Source organism: Pelophylax lessonae, assembly GCF_965119305.1.
Source record: "Pelophylax lessonae genome assembly, chromosome: 3".
In the NCBI taxonomy this organism is placed as follows: Eukaryota; Metazoa; Chordata; class Amphibia; order Anura; family Ranidae; genus Pelophylax; species Pelophylax lessonae.
In genome coordinates, this window is record NC_138770.1 from 144,603,631 (window position 1) to 144,627,349 (window position 23,719).

At 43.2% G+C, this 23,719-nt stretch overlaps 1 protein-coding gene across 1 annotated transcript in view; it reads left to right on the forward strand.

Annotated features, from left to right (window-relative positions):
* Nucleotides 1-23,719, forward strand: part of LOC309550411 (ornithine decarboxylase 1-like) — a gene marked incomplete at both ends in the record, with an annotated part of 92,030 nt that overhangs the window by 41,264 nt on the left and 27,047 nt on the right. The window contains 5 exons of the mRNA XM_082250795.1: nt 15,640-15,696; nt 15,785-15,887; nt 16,033-16,203; nt 16,293-16,465; nt 20,488-20,622. Coding sequence (XP_082106921.1) covers nt 15,640-15,696; nt 15,785-15,887; nt 16,033-16,203; nt 16,293-16,465; nt 20,488-20,622 — 639 coding nt within the window. The remainder of the gene's footprint in view (nt 1-15,639; nt 15,697-15,784; nt 15,888-16,032; nt 16,204-16,292; nt 16,466-20,487; nt 20,623-23,719) is intronic.

Below are 23,719 nucleotides of genomic sequence, written 5' to 3' on the forward strand. Positions count from 1 at the left end.
ATTTTTAAGCCCTAAAACCCAATAAATGCCCCTAAAAAGTGCCTAGGGTTCTGGGTCATGCCCCATTAACTATTAATCACACAAAAAAAAGTTCTTAAAATTTGTCATTTTTGATAAAAAAGCCAATTATTGAAAAATTAAAAAAAAAAAAAAGAGATTTTTTTGATTTTTACTTTGGATTTAGTATCTGGGGGGTCTAAAAGGTGTGCATGTGAAGTTTCAGCTCTGTAGCATGTCCAGAACCATGAAAAAAAAAAAGATAATTTTTCAGTAGAACAGGGATGTGGTTCGGGAGCCTCCTTTAACTTTAACACCTATATGATCTTTTTTTCTGGTTCTGGACATGCTACAGAGCTGAAACTTCACAGGTACACCTTTTAGACCCCCCAGACACAAAATCACACAAAAAAAGTTCTTAAAAATTGTCATTTTTGATAAAAAAGCCAATTATTGAAAAATTAAAAAAAAAAAAAAAAAAGAGAGATTTTTTGATTTTTACTTTGGATTTAGTATCTGGGGGGTCTAAAAGGTGTGCATGTGAAGTTTCAGGTCTGTAGCATGTCCAGAACCAGAAAAAAAAAAGATCGTTTGTATTAGAAAACTTTAAGCACAGGAATATGGCTTCTCTGCTGTAACACCTTGCCGGTTTAATAGCAGGCATTTTTTTGGGTTCTTTGCAGTCAGGAAAAACATCTGAACTTGTGTATAGTAGTACTGTGCACAAGTTCTGATGTTTTGCCTGCCTCCAAAATTCCCCAAAAAATGCCAGCAAAAACACACATGGGCATTTTTTTTTTGACGCTAGCGTTTTTTTTTGGCATTTTTTGGGGTTCTTTTGAGGCAGGCAAAACATCTGAACATGTGTATAGGGGGGCTATATAGACATATATGTCTGAATATATACCCCTAGACATATATAGGTGTGATAGTAGCAGAAATAAATGCTTGCGCTAATGAAATCATTTACAGTAATATATTTCTGCTACTATCACACCTATATATGTCTAGGGGTATATATTCAGACATATATGCCTATATATACACCCTATACACATGTTCAGATGTTTTGCCTGCCTCAAAAGAACCCCAAAAAATGCCAAAAAAAACGCTAGCGTCAAAAAAAAAATGCCCAGGTGTGTTTTTGCTGGCATTTTTTGGGGATTTTGGAGGCAGGCAAAACATCAGAACTTGTGCACAGTACCACTATACACAAGTTCAGATGTTTTTCCTGACTGCAAAGAACCCAAAAAAATGCCTGCTATTAAACCGGCAAGGTGTTACAGCAGAGAAGCCATATTCCTGTGCTTAAAGTTTTCTAATACAAACAATCTTTTTTTTTCTGGTTCTGGACATGCTACAGACCTGAAACTTCACATGCACACCTTTTAGACCCCCCAGATACTAAATCCAAAGTAAAAATCAAAAAATCTCTCTTTTTTTTTTTTTTTTAATTTTTCAATAATTGGCTTTTTTATCAAAAATGACAATTTTTAAGAACTTTTTTTGTGTGATTTTGTGTCTGGGGGGTCTAAAAGGTGTACCTGTGAAGTTTCAGCTCTGTAGCATGTCCAGAACCCCAAAAAAAGATCATATAAGTGTAAAAGAGGGGTCCCACCATCCCTGCTCTACTGAAAAATTATCTTTTTTTCTGGTTCTGGACATGCTACAGAGCTGAAACTTCACAGGTACACTTTTTAGACCCCCCAGACACTAAATCCAAAAAAAGTCATGCCTGCCTCCAAAAATGCCCGATAAATGCAAGAAAAAGCGCCGTAGAGAAGCCGTATTCCTGTTCTAATAAAAATTATAAGAAAATGCTAATTTTTGGGGGGTTCTGGACATGCTACAGAGCTGAAACTTCACATGTACACTTTTTAGACCCCCCAGATACTAAATCCAAAGTAAAAATCAAAAAATCTCTTTTTTTTTTTTTTTTTTTTTTAATTTTTCAATAATTGGCTTTTTTTATCAAAAATGACAATTTTTAAGAACTTTTTTTTGTGTGATTTTGTGTCTGGGGGGTCTAAAAGGTGTACCTGTGAAGTTTCAGCTCTGTAGCATGTCCAGAACCATAAAAAAAAAGATCGTTTGTATTAGAAAACTTTAAGCACAGCAATATGGCTTCTCTGCTGTAACACCTTGCCGGTTTAATAGCAGGCATTTTTTTGGGTTCTTTGCAGTCAGGAAAAACATCTGAACTTGTGTATAGTGGTACTGTGCACAAGTTCTGATGTTTTGCCTGCCTCCAAAACCCCCCAAAAAATGCCAGCAAAAACACACCTGGGCATTTTTTTTTTTGACACTAGCGTTTTTTTGGCATTTTTTGGGGTTCTTTTGAGGCAGGCAAAACATCTGAACATGTGTATAGGGGGTATATATAGGCATATATGTCTGAATATATACCCCTAGACATATATAGGTGTGATAGTAGCAGAAATATATTACTGTAAATGATTTCATTAGCGCAAGCATTTATTTCTGCTACTATCACACCTATATATGTCTAGGGGTATATATTCAGACATATATGTCTATATATACCCCCTATACACATATTCAGATGTCATGTCTGACATCAAACATGTCCTCAAAAAAGCACTGGCAGTGGCAGCCCCTGCAGCATTAAAAAATGCTTGCTGGTGAGAAGCCACATTCCTGTCCCGAAGCAGAGAAATGATCATTTCTCTATAGCGGTCACCCTGCTATGGAAGGGTTTTGTCACCCTGCCATAGCAGTCACTGTCAGTTAACCCTACACTACACTACGGTCCCCTGACACTTAACACTTTCCCTACAGAAACTAAATTTTTGAAGCTAACTTAAGTGTAAAGGAGCACTCTAACTACACTAGATATCCCTTTCCTCACACTAAAAATAGCTAAATGACACTTTTAAAGTAAAATTAACAGAACTGCTTCCACTCTCTTCCATGTCCAGTATAACAATGCTGGGAATATGGTGGGGGCGATCTTATATACTGGGGGGCGTATTCACTAATGATTGGTCTAGGGACCCCCTAGTCACTCCAATCACATTCCTAGCATTCTTCTGCCCCCTCAATTGGCTTTTGCTAATGGTTCTGGTCCAATCACGGGCTTTTAAAGCCCATTTCCTGAAGCATTGCATTTTGGGCGGTTCTGGTTGCCGAATTCCGAACTTTTTGGGCAAAAAGTTCTAAATTCGGCCGAACCTCGAACACCCAATGTTCGGGCCGAACCGATGGTGGACCCGAACCGTTCGATCATCCCTAATAGCCACCCCTCTTTCTGGCTCTCATGATGGACTATGGGATTTGTAGTGTACATAGAGCAGTGCATATAACCACAACTAAAGTGCAATGCTCCTTTCAAGCAAACAGAAGTGATAGGGAAAAGGAGAGGTTCAGGAGCTCATAGTGGACTTTACAAGGAGTCAGAAAAACAGTAAAACAATTTCATGACACAGGGCTAAAAAGGAGTGGATGGTTATGGATTGTTTTGTAGAATAAGTATTTTGTTTAGTGTCACTTTAGAGTGGCTCTTTTTAGTTTTTTTATACCTTAATTCCCAGTCACACTTGTGCAACTTGTCATTCGACTTTGTACATCAAAACCGCATGACAAGTCATACACCCATGTTTTCTAGTGATAACCATTCATATATGTGTGACTTAGTCGCAGCACCTCCAAAGTAGTTCATGCACTACTTTGGTCTGACTTTCATGCAAATTGAGAGCCAAAAACTTCAATGTCATCCCTCAAAAGTTGCATGAAAGTCATACCTGAATGTTTTCCATGCAACAGTGGGTCTGCCTTTACAGAGGAACAACAAGTCACATCCAGGTTGCATCCACCCAAAGTTGCACTCCAAAGTCACACAACTTTGGAGTCATAGAATGTGAATGAAGCCTTATGGGTCATACACACTATAAGATTTTCTGAAGACTTTTTCCTTTAGATTTACCAAAACCATATAATATGAGGTCAAACCTAAACACTTTCTAATTTGTATGCAATCCGGCAGGCCCTTGTACTACATAGAAAAGGTAAATCTGAAGGAAATCTAACCACAAAAGTTGGATAGTGTGTACTAAAGATAGCTTTACTGTATTCTTTGTAGTAAGGTAAAAAGCCTTCTGCATGTGGTTCCCCTGGCAGCCCCCTGAATACATACCCAAGCCCGATTTTGATCCAGTGATGTGCCACAGTGCCACTGTATATTAGTAATGTTATTCCCTGAATAAAATGAATGGCCCAAGCCACCTACATTTTGTATTTATTTATTTTTGTCTGTAATGCTTATAAAGCCCCGTACACACGATCAGATTATCTAACGATCTGTCGTCCGTTTTTTGTGGCATGCTAGTCTGATGTGGAAAGTGAAGAGGTTATTTTCATACAAATTTTCCAATACGACAGAATTCTACTTCAGAAGTGATGTCATGTGTTAGATTGCTTTGTATGTGTTCTTTCGTCTCTGAGCATGCCTAGTGTTGCTCTTAAGATTTTTTTCCGTTGAAAACTGTACTAATGAGATGAAAATCGGACGTTGTGTTGACGGACGATAAAAATTATATAGCCTGCACATCAGGATTTTTCTGACAAAAAGTCTGAGTCGGCTGTCGAAAGCACCATACTAACAATCCGAAAATCAGCAGATCGGTCGTCGGACGAATTTTCCCTTCAGATTTTCTTATCGTACGTGCCTTAAGATGGATACACACTATCCAACTTTTGTGGTTAGATTTCCTTCAGATTTACCTTTTCTATGTAGTGCAAGGGCCTGCCAGATTGCATACAAATTGAAAGTGTTTAGGTTTGAACTCATATTATATGGTTTTGGTAAATCTAAAGGAAAAAGTCTTCATAAAATCTTATAGTGTGTGTGGCCTATTAAGGCCTGTACACACGATATGAAAATCTGAAGGGAAAATTCGTCCAACAATCGATCTGCCGATTTTCAGATTGTTAGTATAGTGCTTTCGACAGCCAACTCCGACTTTTCGGCTGACAAAATCCTGATGCGCAGGCTATAAAATTTTTGTTGTCCATAATACAACGTCCGATTTTCGTCTCATTAGTACAGATTTCAACGGAAAAAAATCTTAAAGCGGAGTTCCAGCCATTCACTCACCTGTCCAACGGTCCAGCGATGCGGCCGCCCGAAGCCTCGATCCTCTCCCTCGGCGCCGACATCACTGCTGTGGGCACCCGGCTGTGACAGTTTGCGGCTTCACAGCCAGGTACCCACTGCGCATGCGCGAGTCGCGCTGTGCGCCGTGATTGGCCGGCAATCTTCTGGGACCTCTGACGTGTCCCAGAAGATTGCAGGGAGGGAGGGGGAGAGGATAACTTCCGTTCAGGGCGCCGCGGCGCTCTGAGCGGAAGTGGGAGCGGGTACCTGTCAAAAATAGGTACCCGCTCCCCCCCCAAAAAAATGACATGCCAAATGTGGCATGTCAGGGGGTCAGGACTCCCTAAAGCGGAAGTTCCACTTTTGGGTGGAACTCCGCTTTAACAGCAAGACTAGGCATGCTCAGAGACGAAAGAACACATACAAAGCAATCCAACACATGACATCACTTCTGAAGTAGAATTCTGTCGTATGGGAAAATTCGTCTGAAAATAACCTCTTCACTTTCCACATCAGACTAGCATGCCACAAAAAACGGACGGCAGATTGTTCGATAATCTAATTGTGTGTACGGGGCCTAAAGGCCCGTACAAACGTAGCGATTGTCAGCCGAACGATTGGCCATCTTTTGTCCAGTGCTGTCCTGTCGGCTGAAAAGTGCTAAAGACTGCACACGAATTTTGTCGGCCAACAACAGCCGACTGCAGAAGTGATGTCATGTGATGGTTAACTTTCCGTGTGTTTTTTCTTTTCTGAGCATGCCCAGTCTTGCTAATCTGCTGTTTGTCGGCCGAATTCTGTACTGACTGGCAAACAATCGGCCATTCTGGTGACGGCCAACAAAAATTTTAAAGTCTGCACACCAGATTCTGTTCGGCCGAAAATTTGCTGTCGGTTGTCGGAAGCATCATACTAACAAGCCGACAATCGGCCGATCGTTCGGCGGCCGAATATTTACGGCCGACAATCGCTACGTGTGACGGGGCTTAAGTCTCTACCTCATTTCTGTCATTTTCCTTCATGTTTGAGTGCAGCCTAAACACCAGCTGGTGAATCCCACCACAAAGAAGGTCTTGATTCCAAGTTTTTGGCACACTGGTGAACTACCACAGTCTCACTGTATGGAAGAAAATTCGGGAACACAGATTAGTATAAAAAACACCAAAATTGTTAGACTTTTTAGATAGTTTTTACATTGTTTTAATTTTTAATTTTGTAATTTTTCATAGGGTTTTTTTTAACTTTTAAATCATTTTTAAGGGGTTTTCTGCATTTTAAAAAATGTTTTAGCATTTTGTATGTTTTACTTATTTATTTTACAATGCTTATGAGTCCTCAATTCACTTCAGGTGCAGTGTGAGCCCCCCCACCCCCCAAAAAAAAACAAAAAAAAAAACAAAAAAATGTTCACTGTGCCCCCATGCCAATTGTTTTGTCTGTGCTAATCCCCTCCATGCACACCTTATATTAAAAGCTAGATATAAATTGGGGGGTTTGCTATTTTTGTTTAGCTTGCTAGTGTGGGTACACCTTCAGCCGCCAATGTACTTTGCGGGACCTCTGGTGTGTCCCTGCACCTTTAAGATGGAACGGGCTGCTTCCAGAAACACCTGTCTTTTATTGATCCATTGCTCTATATGCTTCAATATGAAGCCAATCAAAGAACAATCTAGGACTGCACCTTACATAAGAGCCTTGTTGAGCCAGTGCTGCTTTTACAAATGTACAACTAACTGTTTTAATGCAACATTTTAGACAGTGAAATTTGTATTTTGCTGGTAAGTGTGCTGGAAAATTTTTTTTAATTTTGTTTGTGTTGTGCAAAGCATTTCTATGTGCCCTGTTCTTTACAAACTGGCTATAAATTGTGGTGGTGGCCATTTTTATTTAGCTTGCTGCAATTGGTGTGCAGACACACTGGATACCTTCAGCTGCCATTGTGCTGTTCTGAGCTTCTGGTATGTACCTGCACCTGTAAGGAGGATAGGACTGCTTCCAGACCTACCTGTCCTTTTAATTAATTGCTATATATATATATATATATATATATACACTAATGTGAGCGTTAGGATCACACCTTAGAGTGGCCTTGATGAGGCTTCCATATATATTTGCATTATGTGCAACTAAAACCTCAGTTTTTATTGAAAATCTTTACAATGTCATTTTTGTGTGGTGGTTGTGCGTAGTATTTTTCTTTTCTTTTTTTCCTGCTTAGCTAGTAAGGCTACATTCACACCTGAGCGTAGCGTTTTTCGCGCGTTTTTTACCGCGATTTTACCGCGATTTTTGCGGCGATTTTTACCGCGATTTTACCGCGATTTTTGTGCAGGCGTTTTTAGATTGAATAGAGATCAATGGAAAACGCCTGTAATCTGCCCAAAAAGAAGCTCATGTACTTTTTTGAGCGTTGGGCGTTTTGTATACAGCTTCAAAACGCTCAGATGTGAACAGGGGCCATTGAAATGAATAGGATTTGTCTTGTTGGGCGTTTTGAGAGCTGATCCTAGAGCAGAAAAACGCCCCAAAAACGCCCCAAAACGCCTACATGTGAACGGAGCCTAAGTATGTTGGACATTTTTGTTTACGTGTATTGCTTTTGCTGTGTAAAGCCCTTCCATTTGCACCTTGCTTTAAAAGCTTGTTATAAATTCAGGGTGTTTGCGCCCCCCTCTTCAGCTGGTGACGCCTGCTGTGATTAAGTATTTTGTTCTGAGTTTTTAGCACATCAGTGGGCCACCACTGTCTCTCTATGAAGCAGATTTAGGAAAATAGACGGAGAGGGAAAGTAGTGTTCTTAGGCAGATGCCTTTTTAGAAGTTTTGTGATCCCCGAATGAAATGGAGGGTCTCGGCCATGTATATTGGGGGGGGGGTTTAACCACTTAGGCCCCGGAAGATTTTGGCTGCTCAAAGACAAGGCCCTATTTTGCGATTCGGCACTGCGTGACTTTAATGGACAATTGCGCGGTTGTGCGACGCTATACACAACAAAATTTACGTCTTTTTTTTTTTTTCACACAAACAGAGCTTTCTTTTGGTGATATTTGATCACCTGTGCTATTTATTTATGTATTTTGTGCTATAAACAAAAAAAAGCGACCGTTTTGAAAAAATAACAATATTTTTTTTATATGAAATTCTCAAAATAAAATGTAAAAATCTAAATTTTTTTTAACATTTAAGGCCAATTTGTTTTCTGCTACATATTTTTGGTAAAAAAAAATTGCATTAGGCATATTTTGATTTGGTTTGCGCAAAAGTTATTGCGGGAAATATTTGTCATTTTTTTTGTTTTTGTTTTTTTGTTTTGTTTTGTTTACTAGTAATGGCGGCGATCTGCGGCCGGAAAACAGCAAAGTCCCGCACCATGCCAAGGTGTCTCTCCGGTCACCCTGGCAGGTTGACGTGTAATCAGAAACATATGATCCTACATAGCAGGATCGCATAGTCTCTGTTCTTACATCAAGGAGAATGACAGACGGCTTTGTTTACATCAGCCGTCTGCCGTTCTCCCTCTGCAGCGGGAGATCGCAAGTGACCGGCGGACATCGGAGCCGCCGGTCACTCGAGCAGGGATCTCAGTGAACGAGCGGGGGCGAGAGCGCGCCTCCGGCTGTGCGCACTCGCCCCCCACAGGCGGCTGAGCGAGTGACGTACCCCTAAGTCACTTTGCCCAGCAGCGGCTGCCTGCCGCAGTATATCTGCGGTGGGTGGTCGTTATGTGGTTAAATATGCCACAGAAACCTGTATGCATGTTAACCCCCCTGGCGGTCTGATTGTCAGGATTTCTGTGCTAAAAGCGATATTTTGCATAGAAATCTGTTGTTTTACATTTTAAAACTCCCCTTCCCCTGCTGTCCTTCCGCTGTCCTCCAACCCCCCCCCCCCCCACACCGTCCCTTCGCTGTCCTCCCACTGTGTGCTCGGCCGATGCCGGCACCTGTCTTCCGATTCCCTTCCACGTGAGCACTGCAACGCAGGGGGGTGGAACCGGCGGCAAATTATAAAAAATTTAAATACACTAAATGACATGATACAAAGCTGTGATCCTAACGGATTACACTGTATCATGCCATTTCACCTGGTGACTTTTTTCCAGTGCCCTGCCTGTGCTTTTCCGGTTCTTTGTGCCTGGAAAATATTTACTAAAGGCAAATCCACTGTGAACTACAAGTGCACTTGGATGTGCAGTCGCTGTAGATCTGAGGGGAGGTTCTGCAATAAGGGAAAGTGCTGCTGGTTTCTATCATCCAATCATATGCAAGCAAAAATGCTGTTTATTTTCATTGCGTGTCCCACTCAGATCTACAGCTACTGCACTTGCAGTGCACTTATAGTGGACAGTGGATTTGCCTTTAGTAAATAAACCCCATAGGCCCCTTTCACACATGGACCGTTCATTTCATTAGTTCAGTCATGTATTTTTTTTTTTTTTTTTTTTCAATCCACATCAGTTTCGCATCGTTTGTCATCAGTTGTTCATCCGATCCGTGTTTTTTTTTTTTTTTTTTTTTTTTTTTTTTTTTTACGGATGAAAAATAGCACTTCATTTACATCTGCTTTCCCATTGGAATGTATTGATGTCCATTTTTCATCCGTTACGAATGGATGAAAAATGGACGAACTGTCCGTATGTCTGAAAGGGGCCATAGTCTCTGCAGGCTAACCGGCAGCACCCACAAATATCTCCTCTCCTACAATGAAAAGAATCTCCCTCCCCAAAAGCCTCAGTATGTAGAAGGTGTGCTGCCGCTCTGCATCGATAGCAAGAAGGTAAATAAGCAAGTTGGGGCTTTTAGTCCCACGTGGCCCAAAAAAACCTGTTGTCTACAAAAATAGACAGAGGCAGCAGTGGTAGGGATGGGATCAGTGACACTGGCACTTTCTTGCTGTCAGTCATGTCTCAAGTAATGCCCCATCCAATCTGGGGTTTCTGTGCACAGCAAAAAGCTCCTCCCCCGTCACGCTGTTGCCTATCAGCTGACTTTCTCCTGCTGTTTCTGCTTCCTGTCCCAACATGGCATCTGTCTGGATGGGCGGGTGGTTCGCTGTGTGGGTATGGCAGTGAGTGCTCTGCCAACTCCTGTCATTACCGCGTTACCTCTAACATCAGGGGTGCCGGACCCCCCACAGTGAAAAAAGCAGCAGAGTGGGCGAAGCAGAGCGGGCGGGGGGGGGGGTGGGTCAGCCACTGTATTGGGCGTCAATGTAATGCCCAGGAATAATGGACCCACGAGACCCATGTTGGGGGCGGCCCTACATAAAGTCTAGCTTTTATTAAAGCCAGACACACCAAACTTTTGTTAAAACTTGAGAGGTATGAATACCTTTTTTAAAGCCTATGGAAAACCCAAAAATGTATATATTGCAGATTACCAGTCCTTGGATGTAGCGACTGTATTCGTTTCCTTTTACCCAATGACCCTGTTAGTATCACACTTTCTGTAGGGTGACCACCCTCACTATACTGGATCTATGAGGAAGCAGACTTGTCACCTGATTTGGACTCCAAACCCCTCCTCTTCTTCATTGTTTAGGAAGGAGGTGTTTTTGTAGTGCACAGAAGATAGCTGTGAACAACTATATCATTGTTTGATATAACTGGTGATTGGCAGAGCAAAGTGCCACAGTGCATGCTGGGTGTAACGGATCAACCGCCACCCCGACCGGGTACCTCTGTTGACGGGATACTCCTAGTGCTTCCCGAGGGCTCCAAGCACTCCACCAGATACCGTAACCACTTCAGACCCCACGAACCGCCGCAGCTTGGTTAGGGTCTCGCCGTCTCCTATCCACCCTCAACCTACGACAAGGCTCCAGGTTCCCGTGGGTGACCCTCTTTCCCCAGAGAGTGAAGCAGGAACAAGCTGTTACACAAGCTCTTACAAGAGCATAGTGATTATCCAAGGGAGTATGGAGGACATGGCAATCCCTTATAGCCGATTTTCCCCCAATGGGAGACACGACTCTATATTGAGGGTGAACTAACTCAAACTTTATTGGTACAGCTGCTCTTTTATACAGTTTTCCCCACCTGGTTACCGCCCAGGTGGACCTTGTTGAGGACAGGCCCAATGAAAACTGAGTTTTACACTCCCATACAGTGTACACAGATATACAATGTGGGACAAACCCCCCTCCCCCTTAGCAGCCAGTCCACATACACATAAACATCCCATAAGTTTCTCTTAAGGCAGACAGAACAATGTGAGGTCATTAACATTTAACAATGAGACGGGCAGTACACAAACAATAGGGAAGTCTGTGAATGACAGTCTTGTGTGTGTCTCACAGACCAGCATGGAATACACTGTGTAAGGTGGTATTACATTTTCATATTTCTATATGAAGCTATTGCTAGCAAATATTGAAGCAATCAAAAACCATTATCTGTGTCATGGGGCCTGTCCTGAGAGGGCCACCCCTTCTGCTAGAAGTCAGTGGATGGGTGTTCGTCAAGGGGATGCTAGAGAAAGTCCTGAAGATGTCAAGTCTACTGCAAGAGGCCCTAATTCTTCCATACAAGTGGCAGTATGGTCAAAGCCGTGTGTCTGCTTCCACAAATAACCCGGAGAGATCAAGTGAGAGCTGTCCTTATCTACTGTGAATAGTTCAAGTTGGAGTAGCCCACTATTCCCCTTCCCCATCTAAGTTCCACAATAAATAAAAAAACAAATTCCCCTGGACTGTTTGAGTAACGAGCAACTGGGAGTAAGGATGAATGTGTGAAGAATCCTCTAGTGACTGTCTGCAGGTAATTGGAGGAGACCCAAGAAGACATCACACAGCAAGCCCTACAGGGACAGGGCTACTGTCTTCTGACTTGAGCCCCCCTCCGACTGTACCCTCTGACCCTTGCTCATTGCAATGTATATCTTTCACAGATCCCTCCCCCCTACATCCTACTTTTTTTTTCTTTTTTTTTTTTTTTTTCCCCCCTCCTGGTATTTTCTCACCCAACAAAACTGCACCTTCCCCATTTAGGTGCAGTTTCTTTGCTGTAGAGCCTATGACCCACCACAAAGTCAGCGGAGTTATCCAGGAACCCAGAACTCTCCTCATTACACTTGTTTAAATTCTCTAAGCTCCTGCTGTGCATCTGTTGGGTCTCGTTGCAGGTAGTATTTCGGAGTATACCACATTGGGAGGTCCTTTTCTTTAAAATGGCATCTAAAGTCTCTTAAATTTTAAGGATGTGCAATCTTCCTCCAACATTGTCATTTGCACCAATGTGTAATATGACATCTGAATTCTCTCCAGCCCCACTCAATGATTTGTCTATCCAATCTGCAATGTGCCCAAATTTGAGTGCCTGGCAACAGGGCCAGTGCTACCATGGATCCTGGTGGGTCCATTGGACCTGGGTGGCACTTTCAGAGGGGCGGCATATTGTTGCCCAAGACAGTGGTGGAACACCCACCTGCTCTGCTGCTTTCTTCACTGTGGGGGGGCCGCCACCTATCCCACTTTGCGGGGGCTCGGTGCCGCTGCTGTTAGAGGTAATGACAGGAGTCGGCAAGAGAAAGTCATTTCACAGCCAACAGCGTAAAGGGAGAGGAGCTTTCTGCCTTGCATGGAGACCCCATGTTGGAAGAGGCATGACTAACACTGAGAGCAAGTAAAGTGCCAGCGCCACTGATCCCATCCCCCCCCCCCACTGCTGCCTCGGTCTGAACCCCCCCTTCACCACCACCACTGCTGCCTCTGACTGAACTCCCTCCCCCCACCACCACCGATGCAAGTAAATTTGATTTCCTGGTAAATGTAATTTTAATTGCCATGATATAAATGAATGGATAAGGAATGTATACATGGATACAAGTTATGGGCATAATTAAATATTTTTAAACTTATTAACCTTAAATGCTTTGAGAATTGTACCCTTATGTTGCCCATCAGTACTCGTGATGCTCTTTGGCCACACCCAGTGACCCTTGTTTCTCTACATGACCCTCTGATCAGTCACGGCGCTTTCGGTACTTGATGTCCTTCTGTACTAACAGAACCCTCAGTACTAGGTGCTGCTCCGGCCAGGGCCGTGTCTTTAAAGCAGGGCAAAAGGGGCATCTGCCCAGGGCCCGCCATTGCTAAGGGCCCCAAAGCAGCTGCCACTAAAGCCTGCACTGCCTGCCAGCTTGTTTTCAGCTGTTGAGTTCACCACTTCCGGAATCTGGCGCTGGCTGCTGAGTAGGGATGATCGAACGGTTCGGGTCCACCATCGGTTCGGCCCGAACATTGGGTGTTCGAGGTTCGGCCGAATTTAGAACTTTTTGCCCAAAAACTTCGGAATTCGGCAACCAGAACTGACCAAAATGCAATGCTTCAGGAAATGGGCTTTAAAAGCCTGTGATTGGACCAGAACCATTAGCAAAAGCCAATTGAGGGGGCAGGAGAATGCTAGGAATGTGATTGGAGTGACTAGGGGGTCCCTAGACCAATCATTAGTGAATACGCCCCCCAATATATAAGATCGCCCCTGCCATATTCCTAGCATTGTTATACTGGACATGGAAGAGAGTGGAAGCAGTTCTGTTAATTTTACTTTAAAAGTGTCATTTAGCATTTATTAGTGTGAGGAAAGGGATATCTAGTGTAGTTGGAGTGCTCCTTTACACTTAAGTTAGCTTCAAAAATTTAGTTTCTGTAGGGAAAGTGTTAAGTGTAAGGGGACCGTAGTGTAGTGTAGGGTTAACTGACAGTGACTGCTATGGAAGGGTGACAAAACCCTTCCATAGCAGGGTGACCGCTATAGAGAAATTATAATTTCTCTGAATTGCTTCGGGACAGGAATATGGCTTCTCACCAGCCAAGCATTTTTCATGCTGCAGGGGCTGCCACTGCCAGTGCTTTTTTGAGGACATGTTTGATGTCAAGACATGACATCTGAACATGTGTATAGGGGCTATATATATACACATATATGTCTGTATATATACCCCTAGACATATATAGGTGTGATAGTAGCAGAAATATATGCTTGCGCTAATGAAATCATTTACAGTAATATATTTCTGCTACTATCACACCTATATATGGCTAGGTGTCTATATACATATAATTATGTGTATATATACCACTATACACAAGTTCAGATGTTTTACCTGCCTCAAAAGAACCCCAAAAAACATCAGGCAGGCAAAACATCTGAACTTGTGTATAGTGGTATATATACACACATAATTATATGTATATAGACACCTAGCCAAATATAGGTGTGATAGTAGCAGAAATATATTACTGTAAATGATTTCATTAGCGCAAGCATATATTTCTGCTACTATATGCTATATATGTCTAGGTGTGTATATAAATATAAGTATGTGTGTATATACACCACTATACACAAGTTCAGATATTTTGCCTGCCTCAAAAGAACCCCAAAAATGCCAAAAAAAACGCTAGCGTCAAAAAAAAAATGCCCAGGTGTGTTTTTGCTGGCATTTTTTGGGGGTTTTTGGGGGCAGGCAAAACATCAGAACTTGTGCACAGTACCACTATACACAAGTTCAGATGTTTTTCCTGACTGCAAAGAACCCAAAAAAATGCCTGCTATTAAACCGGCAAGGTGTTACAGCAGCGAAGCCAACCTCCTGTGCTGAAAGTTTTCTAATACAAACGATCTTTTTTTTTTTTTATGGTTCTGGTCATGCTACAGAGCTGAAACTTCACATGTACACTTTTTAGACCCCCCAGATACGAAATCCAAAGTAAAAATCAAAAAATCTTTTTTTTTAATTGGCTTTTTTATCAAAAATGACAATTTTTAAGAACTTTTTTTTGTGTGATTAATAGTTAATGGGGCATGACCCAGAACCCTAGGCACTTTTTAGGGGCATTTATTGGGTTTTAGGGCTTAAAAATTGTGTTTTTTGATTACCGAAGTTCGGGTCCCATTGATTTCAATGGGGTTCTGAAATCCGGGCCGAACTTCCGGGAAGTTCGGATGTTCTGGCCGAACCGAACTCTTCAAAAGTTCGATCATCCCTACTGCTGAGCTGCTCGCTATTGTCACTTGTAAATACGAGGGGGGGGGGGGTCTGTTGGACTTGGATGTACACAACACACCCCCAAATCCTGCACACTAAACAGCTCACTGCTAATCACCCCTCAACCCTGCCATCTAAGCATTGCTCCCCCCCCCCCTCAACCGTGCCCCACCAAACATGGCTCAGCCCTCAACCCTGCCCTCCTGCAGGTAGTCATTTATTTCTAGCAGCCTGTCCTCAGATACTGCTTCTATTGGGCTGTGTTGCTAGCGGCACTCAGTTAACCTTCATGGCTGTGTGTGCTCTGCTCGTTGCTAATAGCACGTTCTAAGAGTTTTCGGTCTATTAGCCGGTCAATTCACCTCCCCAGTCCAGAGGCAAGGTCGAGACAAGGAAGGGTTTACCTCCTAGGATTGGGAATATAGGATATTGTGAGTTGACTGAAATATATATTTGGCTTATTGTACATATTATGACACGTTTGTTCTTACTATATTGTTTGAATCTAATGCATTTTGTTGGTTTTATCTTGCTCCAACAGCACAGCAGTGAACCGATCCTTTGAAAGTACGTATTTGCGGGGCTTCTATTTCACTGTGTGAGTTAAGCTAAAGCCCTGTTTGCAATAAACTTGGCTGTCTTCACTCTACAATTTGTTGCATTCTTCATTCTTTTAACATCAGCAGAATGAGTTGTTTTAGCAATGAAGACTTTGACTTTAGCTTCCTCGAGGAAGGATTCACTGCCAAGGATATCCTGGAGCAGAAAATCAATGATGTTTCCTTGTCTGTAAGTATATCAAGTAATGTCATACAGAAGCTTGGTTGCAGGTATAATGACTTTGAAATTGTCTAACTTTAGTAAAATCTATGATTTTTATATATATATATATATATATATATATTAAAATATTTTTTTTTTTTTTTTTCCCCAGGATAAGGATGCCTTTTATGTAGCTGATCTTGGTGACATTGTAAAGAAACATATCCGGTGGCTTAAAGCACTTCCACGTGTAACTCCATTTTATGCTGTTAAATGTAACGACAGCAAAGCCATTGTGAAGACGATAGCCATTTTGGGGGCAGGATTTGATTGTGCCAGCAAGGTGTGCAATAGAACACAAGCCAAGAGAAAAATCCATTATTTATAAATATATTATGCCTTTTGTATAATAATGATGCCGTTTTTCTTCAGACTGAAATTCAACTTGTCCAGAGCATTGGTGTGCAACCAGAGAGAATCATTTATGCCAACCCATGTAAACAAGTTTCACAGATCAAATATGCAGCTAGCTGTGGTGTTGCAAAGATGACATTTGATAATGAAGGGGAACTAATGAAAGTGGCCAAGAATCACCCCAATGCCAAGTAAGAAGCTTTAATATAAAGGCTTAAAATAAAAAACAATTCTGAATATACCTGTATGTTGTATTACTAATGGAAACTCAAAACCTAATAAAGTGGGAAGTGTGAGTTAAAAAGAAATGAACATTCATACTCTCCTAGCTGGATACAGCATCGGACTGATGCTGCATCTATGACCTGCCCCCTTGAAGACCAAGAATTGAGTGCTCAAACACTGCTGATTGTTCAGTTCTCAGTCTTCAGTGAGCAGAGAGACACTGAGTATTTCAAATCCTTGGACCACTACACCAGCTGCATGAACACTGGCAGCTAATCTCTCAAAAGAAAGTTTAGCAGAGACTAGGGGAGTGGGCAGGCTGCTCAGCTGTCACTAGAAACTTTCACCAAAACTACAAATGTTGCTTCATAATGACTTTAACTGCCTCCTGTTTGCCATTGTACTAAGTTGGCTTCCTGAGCAGGGCTGTAGAAGCTGTGGGCTTTTTTTTCCCCTGGGCAAGAGGGGGGGGTGGAGTTCTGCTCTCACACTGCAAGAGTGACACAAGATTGTGCCCCTTGCACCTGCTTCATAGCGTTGGGCAGTGGGCCTTTGTGCAAGATCAGTCCCCTGCCTGTGTAAAAAATGCACCAAGGCAAATATTGGGTGTGGTTCTCATTAGGCTGTGTTTGCGGTGGTGTCTTAAATAGACGCAAGAGTTCAGGGGTCAGTAGTAAGTGATGCAGATTTCAAGGGTCAGTAGTAAGTCGGGCGATTTTTTTTTTTTTTTTTTTTTTTTTTTTTGGGGGGGGGGGGGGGGGGGTTGCGGCACAGAACTCTAACTTTTCTTAAAAAAATAGTTCTGGTTTAGCAGGAGTTCCACTTGAGGACAAATGAGAAAATGGCACCCACATAGGGAGTGCATTGTTGCCAAATGGGTCATAAGGCTAATACATTTACAGTGGGACAAGCAGGGCAGAATAACATGAGTAGGGTGCTTTGACTGGGAGGAAGGCTTAGGTGAGTATGAGGGAAGGTGGGTAATAGTTGCTGTAACCTGGGGAGTTTAGGGAAGCACAGTCCTTTGCTGGTGCCTGTTACACTGTGCCAGTATCTGGAAGCGATGTGAACAAAATAATCCCCCCCCCCCCCCCCCACGCCCTCATCTACGCCCCTGTGAGGGCATGTATATGGCCACTCACGGTTCATGTGCGCCCAGTAATTGAAGGACACTGCGGACCACAAATAGGGGTACAGGGCCAATGAAAACTGGTCACAAAAATCACTTTGTACAGGGCCAATCAGTGATCACACTTTTAAACAAAGCCTTCATGTTGTAGCATTTGAATGTTTTCCTCAGTGATCAGCTGTAAGAGGAAATTGTATTTCTTACAGTGTTAAAAAAAAATTAATAAAATAATCACGAGTGCAGTGACACTATGGTGACATTATACTGCTGTGGTTAGTGATCAGATACAATAGCTGGCTGTTCTGATATGCCAGTGTCTGATCATCAGCCACAGCAAGTACAATGTCTCCCATACCAGTGCAGCCAGTCGGTGTCCTTGATCGCCATCAGACATTTTGGGGCCCCTTAGACAGCTTTTAGGTCTGGGCCTGACCACCAACTATCCCCAGGACCTGCCCTCTGGCCATCCCACCAAATCCACCCACTGACCATCTCATCGATTCCTTTACTGCACCCACTTTTATTTTAACACTCTTACAACTTAACCACTTTAATACTGGGCACTTCCCTCCCTTCCCGCCCAGGCCAATTTTCCCCTTTTAGCGCTGTTGCATTTTGAATGACAATTGTGCGGTCATGCAACACTGTACCTACACCAAATTTGTCATTTTCCCCCCACAAATGGAGCTTTCTTTTGGTGGTATTTGATCACCTCTGGGTTTTTTCCTTTTTGCTAAACAAATAAAAAAAGACCGAAAAGTTTAAAGAAAAAAAAAAAAAAATTTTTTTGTTTGTTATACAATTTTGTAAATAATTTTTTTTCCTGCACTGATGGGCGGCACTGATGGGCGGCACCGGTGGGCAATAATGGGCACTGGTGGGCGACACTAAAGGATGGCAATGATGGGCACTTGTGGGCAGCACTGATAGGGAGGGCACTGGTGGGCAGCACTGATGGGGAGGGCAATGGGGGGCTCCCTGAGCCCTGATTGCCATCCCTGGTGGCCATAGTGGGCATCCCTGGGGTCATAGTGGGCATCCCTGGTGGATCTAGTGGCATCCCCCCCCCCCGAGGGTCTGCACTGGTAATCAATGATCTGATTACCAGTGCCGACCCCCCCCCCCCCCCCCTGTCAGGGGAGCCACCAATCGGCGCTCCTTTACTCGTGCCTGTCAGGCACGAACTAAGGAAAGCCGATCAACGGCTGTTCCTATTTACTATGTGACCAGCCGTGATTGGACACGGCTGATCACATGGTAAAGAGGCTCTTTACTGAGATCGGAGATGCAGGGTGTCAGACTGACACCTCGCATCACCGATCGCCGCTCTGCGCGCCCCCGGGGGGCGCCCAGAGCTGTGTTATCCTGCCGCCGTCATATGACGTCCGGTCAGGATAACACAACCACATTCCCGCCGTCATTTGTCTATAGGGCGGGCGGGAAGTGGTTAATATATGAAAATGAATCCAATACAGCAAAGAAACCTCCCACTGGCTGACTCTGCAGTTGCCCTGCTTTAGCAATTACTAGTTACAGCAACAGCTCGGCCGCGTTGGTAGGGCCTGGGCGGCCGGGGCTTCCTACATGTATATGGGCTGCCCCCCCTGCCCTGATGGTAGCCCTGCCACCACCACAGTTAATCACCAGACCCCTGCAGCCAGCAACAATATTTCTGATTGCTAGCTGAGGCAGTGCAGCCATCAGCGGTGTCATTGCTTTCCACCAATTCAGTAGTGTCACCAGAGTCAGTGCAGCAAGCAGTAGTGTTCTGATAACATACTGCCACACCTTTGCCTGTACTGACCTAGCCGGTGTATTCAGTATTTTTCTACTTGTTGCCTATACTGATCCTTTGCCTGTTTGCCGACCAAGTCTCTGCCTGCGACTGGGCCTTACCCACTATGCATGTCCTGTTGACCATTTTCCTGCGGGACACTAGTCTCATCCATTCATCCATTTCCTGCAGACAACTGCACCCCAGGAACTTTTATTTGTTCACCTTTTGTTCAGTCTATTGTACCTCCTGGCCAGTGAACATGCTATTCCTGAGGAAAGCAATGTACCTGCAGGCTAGGCTTGCTTGACCTAAAGGCATAGGGACTGCTATAGTTGATGCGACACAAAGCTGTATTTCCTAACCACTTACTCTGGGTTGTCTTTACAGTACATGGTTTTTGATACAATCGGTTGACTGACAGTATGTGATACAAGATGTCAGATATGTAATTAGTCCAAACATTGTCTCGCACGTGTGGTATCCCTATACTAAGGAGTAGCAAAATGCAATTTTGGGGTGTAACTGCTGTGTGAGGGAAATGACAACTTTGTGAAATCAAATTTTACTTAAAAATTGTGGCAAAAAGCTACAACTTTAAAAATCATCATGCCTCTTACTAAAAACGTTTAGACTGTCTAATGGGCCATTTTTGGGTGGGAGGAAGTCTGTACATTAGGGTTTGATAACTTTTTTAGTAAAAAAAATGTAAAAAAACAGTGGTTAATAATGCCACCAAAAGATAGCTCCCTGTGTCAAAGATATAACCTTAATTTGGGTACAGTGTTTCATGACTTTGGTAATTGTTTTGACGGTGCTGAAAAATGGCCTTGGACACAAAGGGGTTTTTAACATGCTAGTTTTCCAGTGGTTGCTTTGAGGATGTAAAAATTTGTTGCCACAGGACCGATCTCCTCCTGTGGTATGCTAGAGCTGTTATGTTGACAAATGTAGAAATACTACTAAAATGCCTGAAGAATTTGTTGTACCGAGACCAGTCTATTTTTATCAGATTGAAAGAAGGATGTCTAGCAGATATATTGTAATGACTCAAGTTCTCTGCTTTTTTTTTTTTTTTTTTTCAGACTTGTGCTGCGTATAGCCACAGATGACTCCAAGGCTGTATGTCAGCTGAGTGTGAAGTTTGGTGCCACTCTTGAAACAAGCCTGTTGCTTCTGGAGCGCGCTAAAGAACTGAACCTTGATATCATTGGCATAAGGTATTATTTTGGAAGGCGCCCCTTTTTAATTTAACCACACGCCTACATAAAATTGTAAATATAAAAGGGTAAGTAGGGTTGGGCAAACAGTTCAGAACATTGGCTGTTCGCCCGTTCGAACGCCCGACTTGTTGGGGCATTCAACCAATTTGTTATGCGCGCCGTACAAAGCAATGAAGGATTTGCCCAAGCAGGGCACAGAACATTGTCAACCACGATTGGAGAAAATGATGACTGCCCAATCAATGCTCAAAGACCCACCCACCCCATCTATAGAAGTATCCTTCCCACAGCAGCCATTTGCATTGTGATATTAGAGTGGCGATGGATAGAACCGGGCAGAACAGGGCTCTGTTCATTGCTACTCGCAAGCTGGTGTGCTATTGTTTTTCTATTGTGCGTGTAGAGTGCCAGTTTAGTGTGAATATAGTGATAGTGCAGTATGAGTGTAGTGTGAGCATTTATTATTAGTTTAGTGTCTAGCATTTCAGGGCAGGTTTACTGCAGTATATTGAGGTGTTGGTGCACTTTTACTACAGTATATTGTAGTGGCAGTGGAGTGTCTGTGTAGTGAGTACTCGTTAAAGTGCACCAAACGCCACTTTCTATTGATTAAATTGCATCCACGTGCACATTTCCCCTTCTCTCTATTACATTACGGTAATAAGCCCACCCATCATATCTGGGAGGCCAGCAAGGAGAGGCAGACATTCCCATGTGTCAGACTAGCCAGAGGAGAGTTGCCCATAGGCCTGGTATAGTGGCCAATTTTCAATATGGCCGCACTCGCACAAAAATGCGCGCATGTTTACCACAGCAAAGGGGTGTGTGTGTGCGCTGGCTCACGCAGTGTTAGCTCTTGGCACCCTCTGGCCTTAAAAGAGGGACTGCAGCATATGGAAATGGCTGACTGGTCCTCAGCTTCCTGTTCCTGTGTGCTCCTGATCACCTGTTACCGACTCAGCCTGCCTTTTGGATAGCTCTTCTCTCCCCCAGCTCTGACCTCCGATTGCCCATGGATCTGCTCTTGTTTCCAGTCCTGTGTATGACTTTGGCTTGCCTGACCATGTTCCTATTTCTTCTGTCTGCTAACCACTTGCTTACCGACCTCTGCATCAGTCTGAGTAAGTTTCCTGCTTCACCCTTTCTGCTTTGATTCGCCCTGGTGCCTACCTGCAGTACCCAGCCTGCTGTACCCATCTGCAGTACTTAGCTGTTGCTCCAGCCTACAATACCCATTTTTAGTGATGAGCTGAACACCCCCCTGTTCAATTTGCACCAGAACACCACGAACGGGAAACGTTTGTTCAAACAAACTCCATTGAAGTCAATGGAACTCAAATGTCAAAAATCAAGTCTTCATTTTAAAGGCTTAAATGCAGGTTATTGCCCATATTGCCCAAAAAAAGTGTATGGGGGTCTGGGTACTGACCTGGGGAACATGTACCAATGCAAATTTTTTTTTTTTTTTTTTTTTTTTTTTTTTAAAAAAGCTATCATTTTTTAAGGAGCAGTGATTTACTGATTTTAATGAGGCTTAAAGTGAAACTATAAAAATGTGAAATTCCTTTAAATATCGTGCCGGGAGGGGTCCCCTAATGTGCCTGTAAAGTAGCGCATCTGTCCAATGTATGTAGCCTGCTGCAGCAATACTGACATCTCTAAAGGAAAAAATGTCATATACAAATATACATACAGAATTTAAAATCGCATGTACTTGTCATACAGGGGCAGAAAAATTAGGCCTTTGCTGTTAGTGGTGCCTGAACACCATAAACCCTCGGTTACTCTTGCTGGGCGCAGGAACGGGCCCTGCTGGTAAAAATCCATACAAATTTGAAATCGCATGTACTTGTCATACAGGTGCAAAACATTGGGCCTTTGGTATTGTTGGTGCCTGAACACCATAAGTTACTTTTGCTGGCCAGGGACAGGGCCTGCTGTTAAAAATTACCTATGAAATTTAAATTGTATGCACCTGTCATAAGTGCAGAAAAATTAGGCCTTGGGTGTTGGTGGTGACCTAAACCAAAAACATTGTTGGAAGCTTGCAGAATCAAGATTGAGGAATAGGATAGGCAGCATATGCAGCCTTCAAGGGATAGCAAATTTAATCAGTTACATCAGCATCAGAGGCTTGATGGCTGCTGCTGTTCCAGGACTGATTCATTTTGATAAGTCAGCTGGTCAACAGAGTCTGTGGACAGACGCACTCTTTTTGTCTGTCACAAAACCTCCAGCAGCACTAACATTCGTTCGGAAAGCACGCTGGAAGCAGGACAGGCCAGTCTCCATTGCAAATAGATAAACTGTCGGTGCGAAGCACCTATTCCCTGCACTCTGAGTGGTGCAATCCTCTATCCAGCTCGGCCACAAATTTGCAGATGTCGAGAACTAATGACACGGCAACCTTGTAATGCTTCAGCCTTGCAGCCCCTCGCAAGATCAGGGTGGTCTGGGAACACTATAAAACGATAAACAGACACAAGGGTGCACCGGCCTAGTGCATTATCCTTTTAAGTAGATTTATTAAAAATAATTAAAAATACTCACATTGATTAAAAAAAAAAAAAGCCCATCAGACCAAGTTTAAAATCCTCAGCATCGATCGGGATTGGGTCGTCCCCTGAAGCTGTACAGGTTTACGCGTTTCGAGGCAGTGCCTCTTCAGAGCCTGAGGCTCTGAAGAGGCGCTACCTCGAAACATGCAAGACTGTACAGCTTCGGGGGAAGATCCAATCTCGATGCTGAGGATTTTAAACTTTGTCTGATGTGCTTTTTTATCAAGAACTCGTTTGAGTATTTTTATTTCATTATTTTTAATAAACTTGCTTAAAGGATAATGCGCTAGGCCGGTGCGCCCTTGTGTCCGTTTATCGTTTTACAGTAGCTCCATTGCATTTTGAGCAAGTTCTGGCCAGCGGTCCATCCTCAAGACCCAGTAACCCAGTGGATGCTCACATGGAAAGGTCTCCCAAGTCTGCTCTTGCCCCTAGATAATCATGCACCATATGATGGAGATGCTGCTGATGATTGCTTAAACCTAACAGCTCTGGGTGCTGCCGAGGACTAAAGAACTGTTTAAAGGCATCGGTCA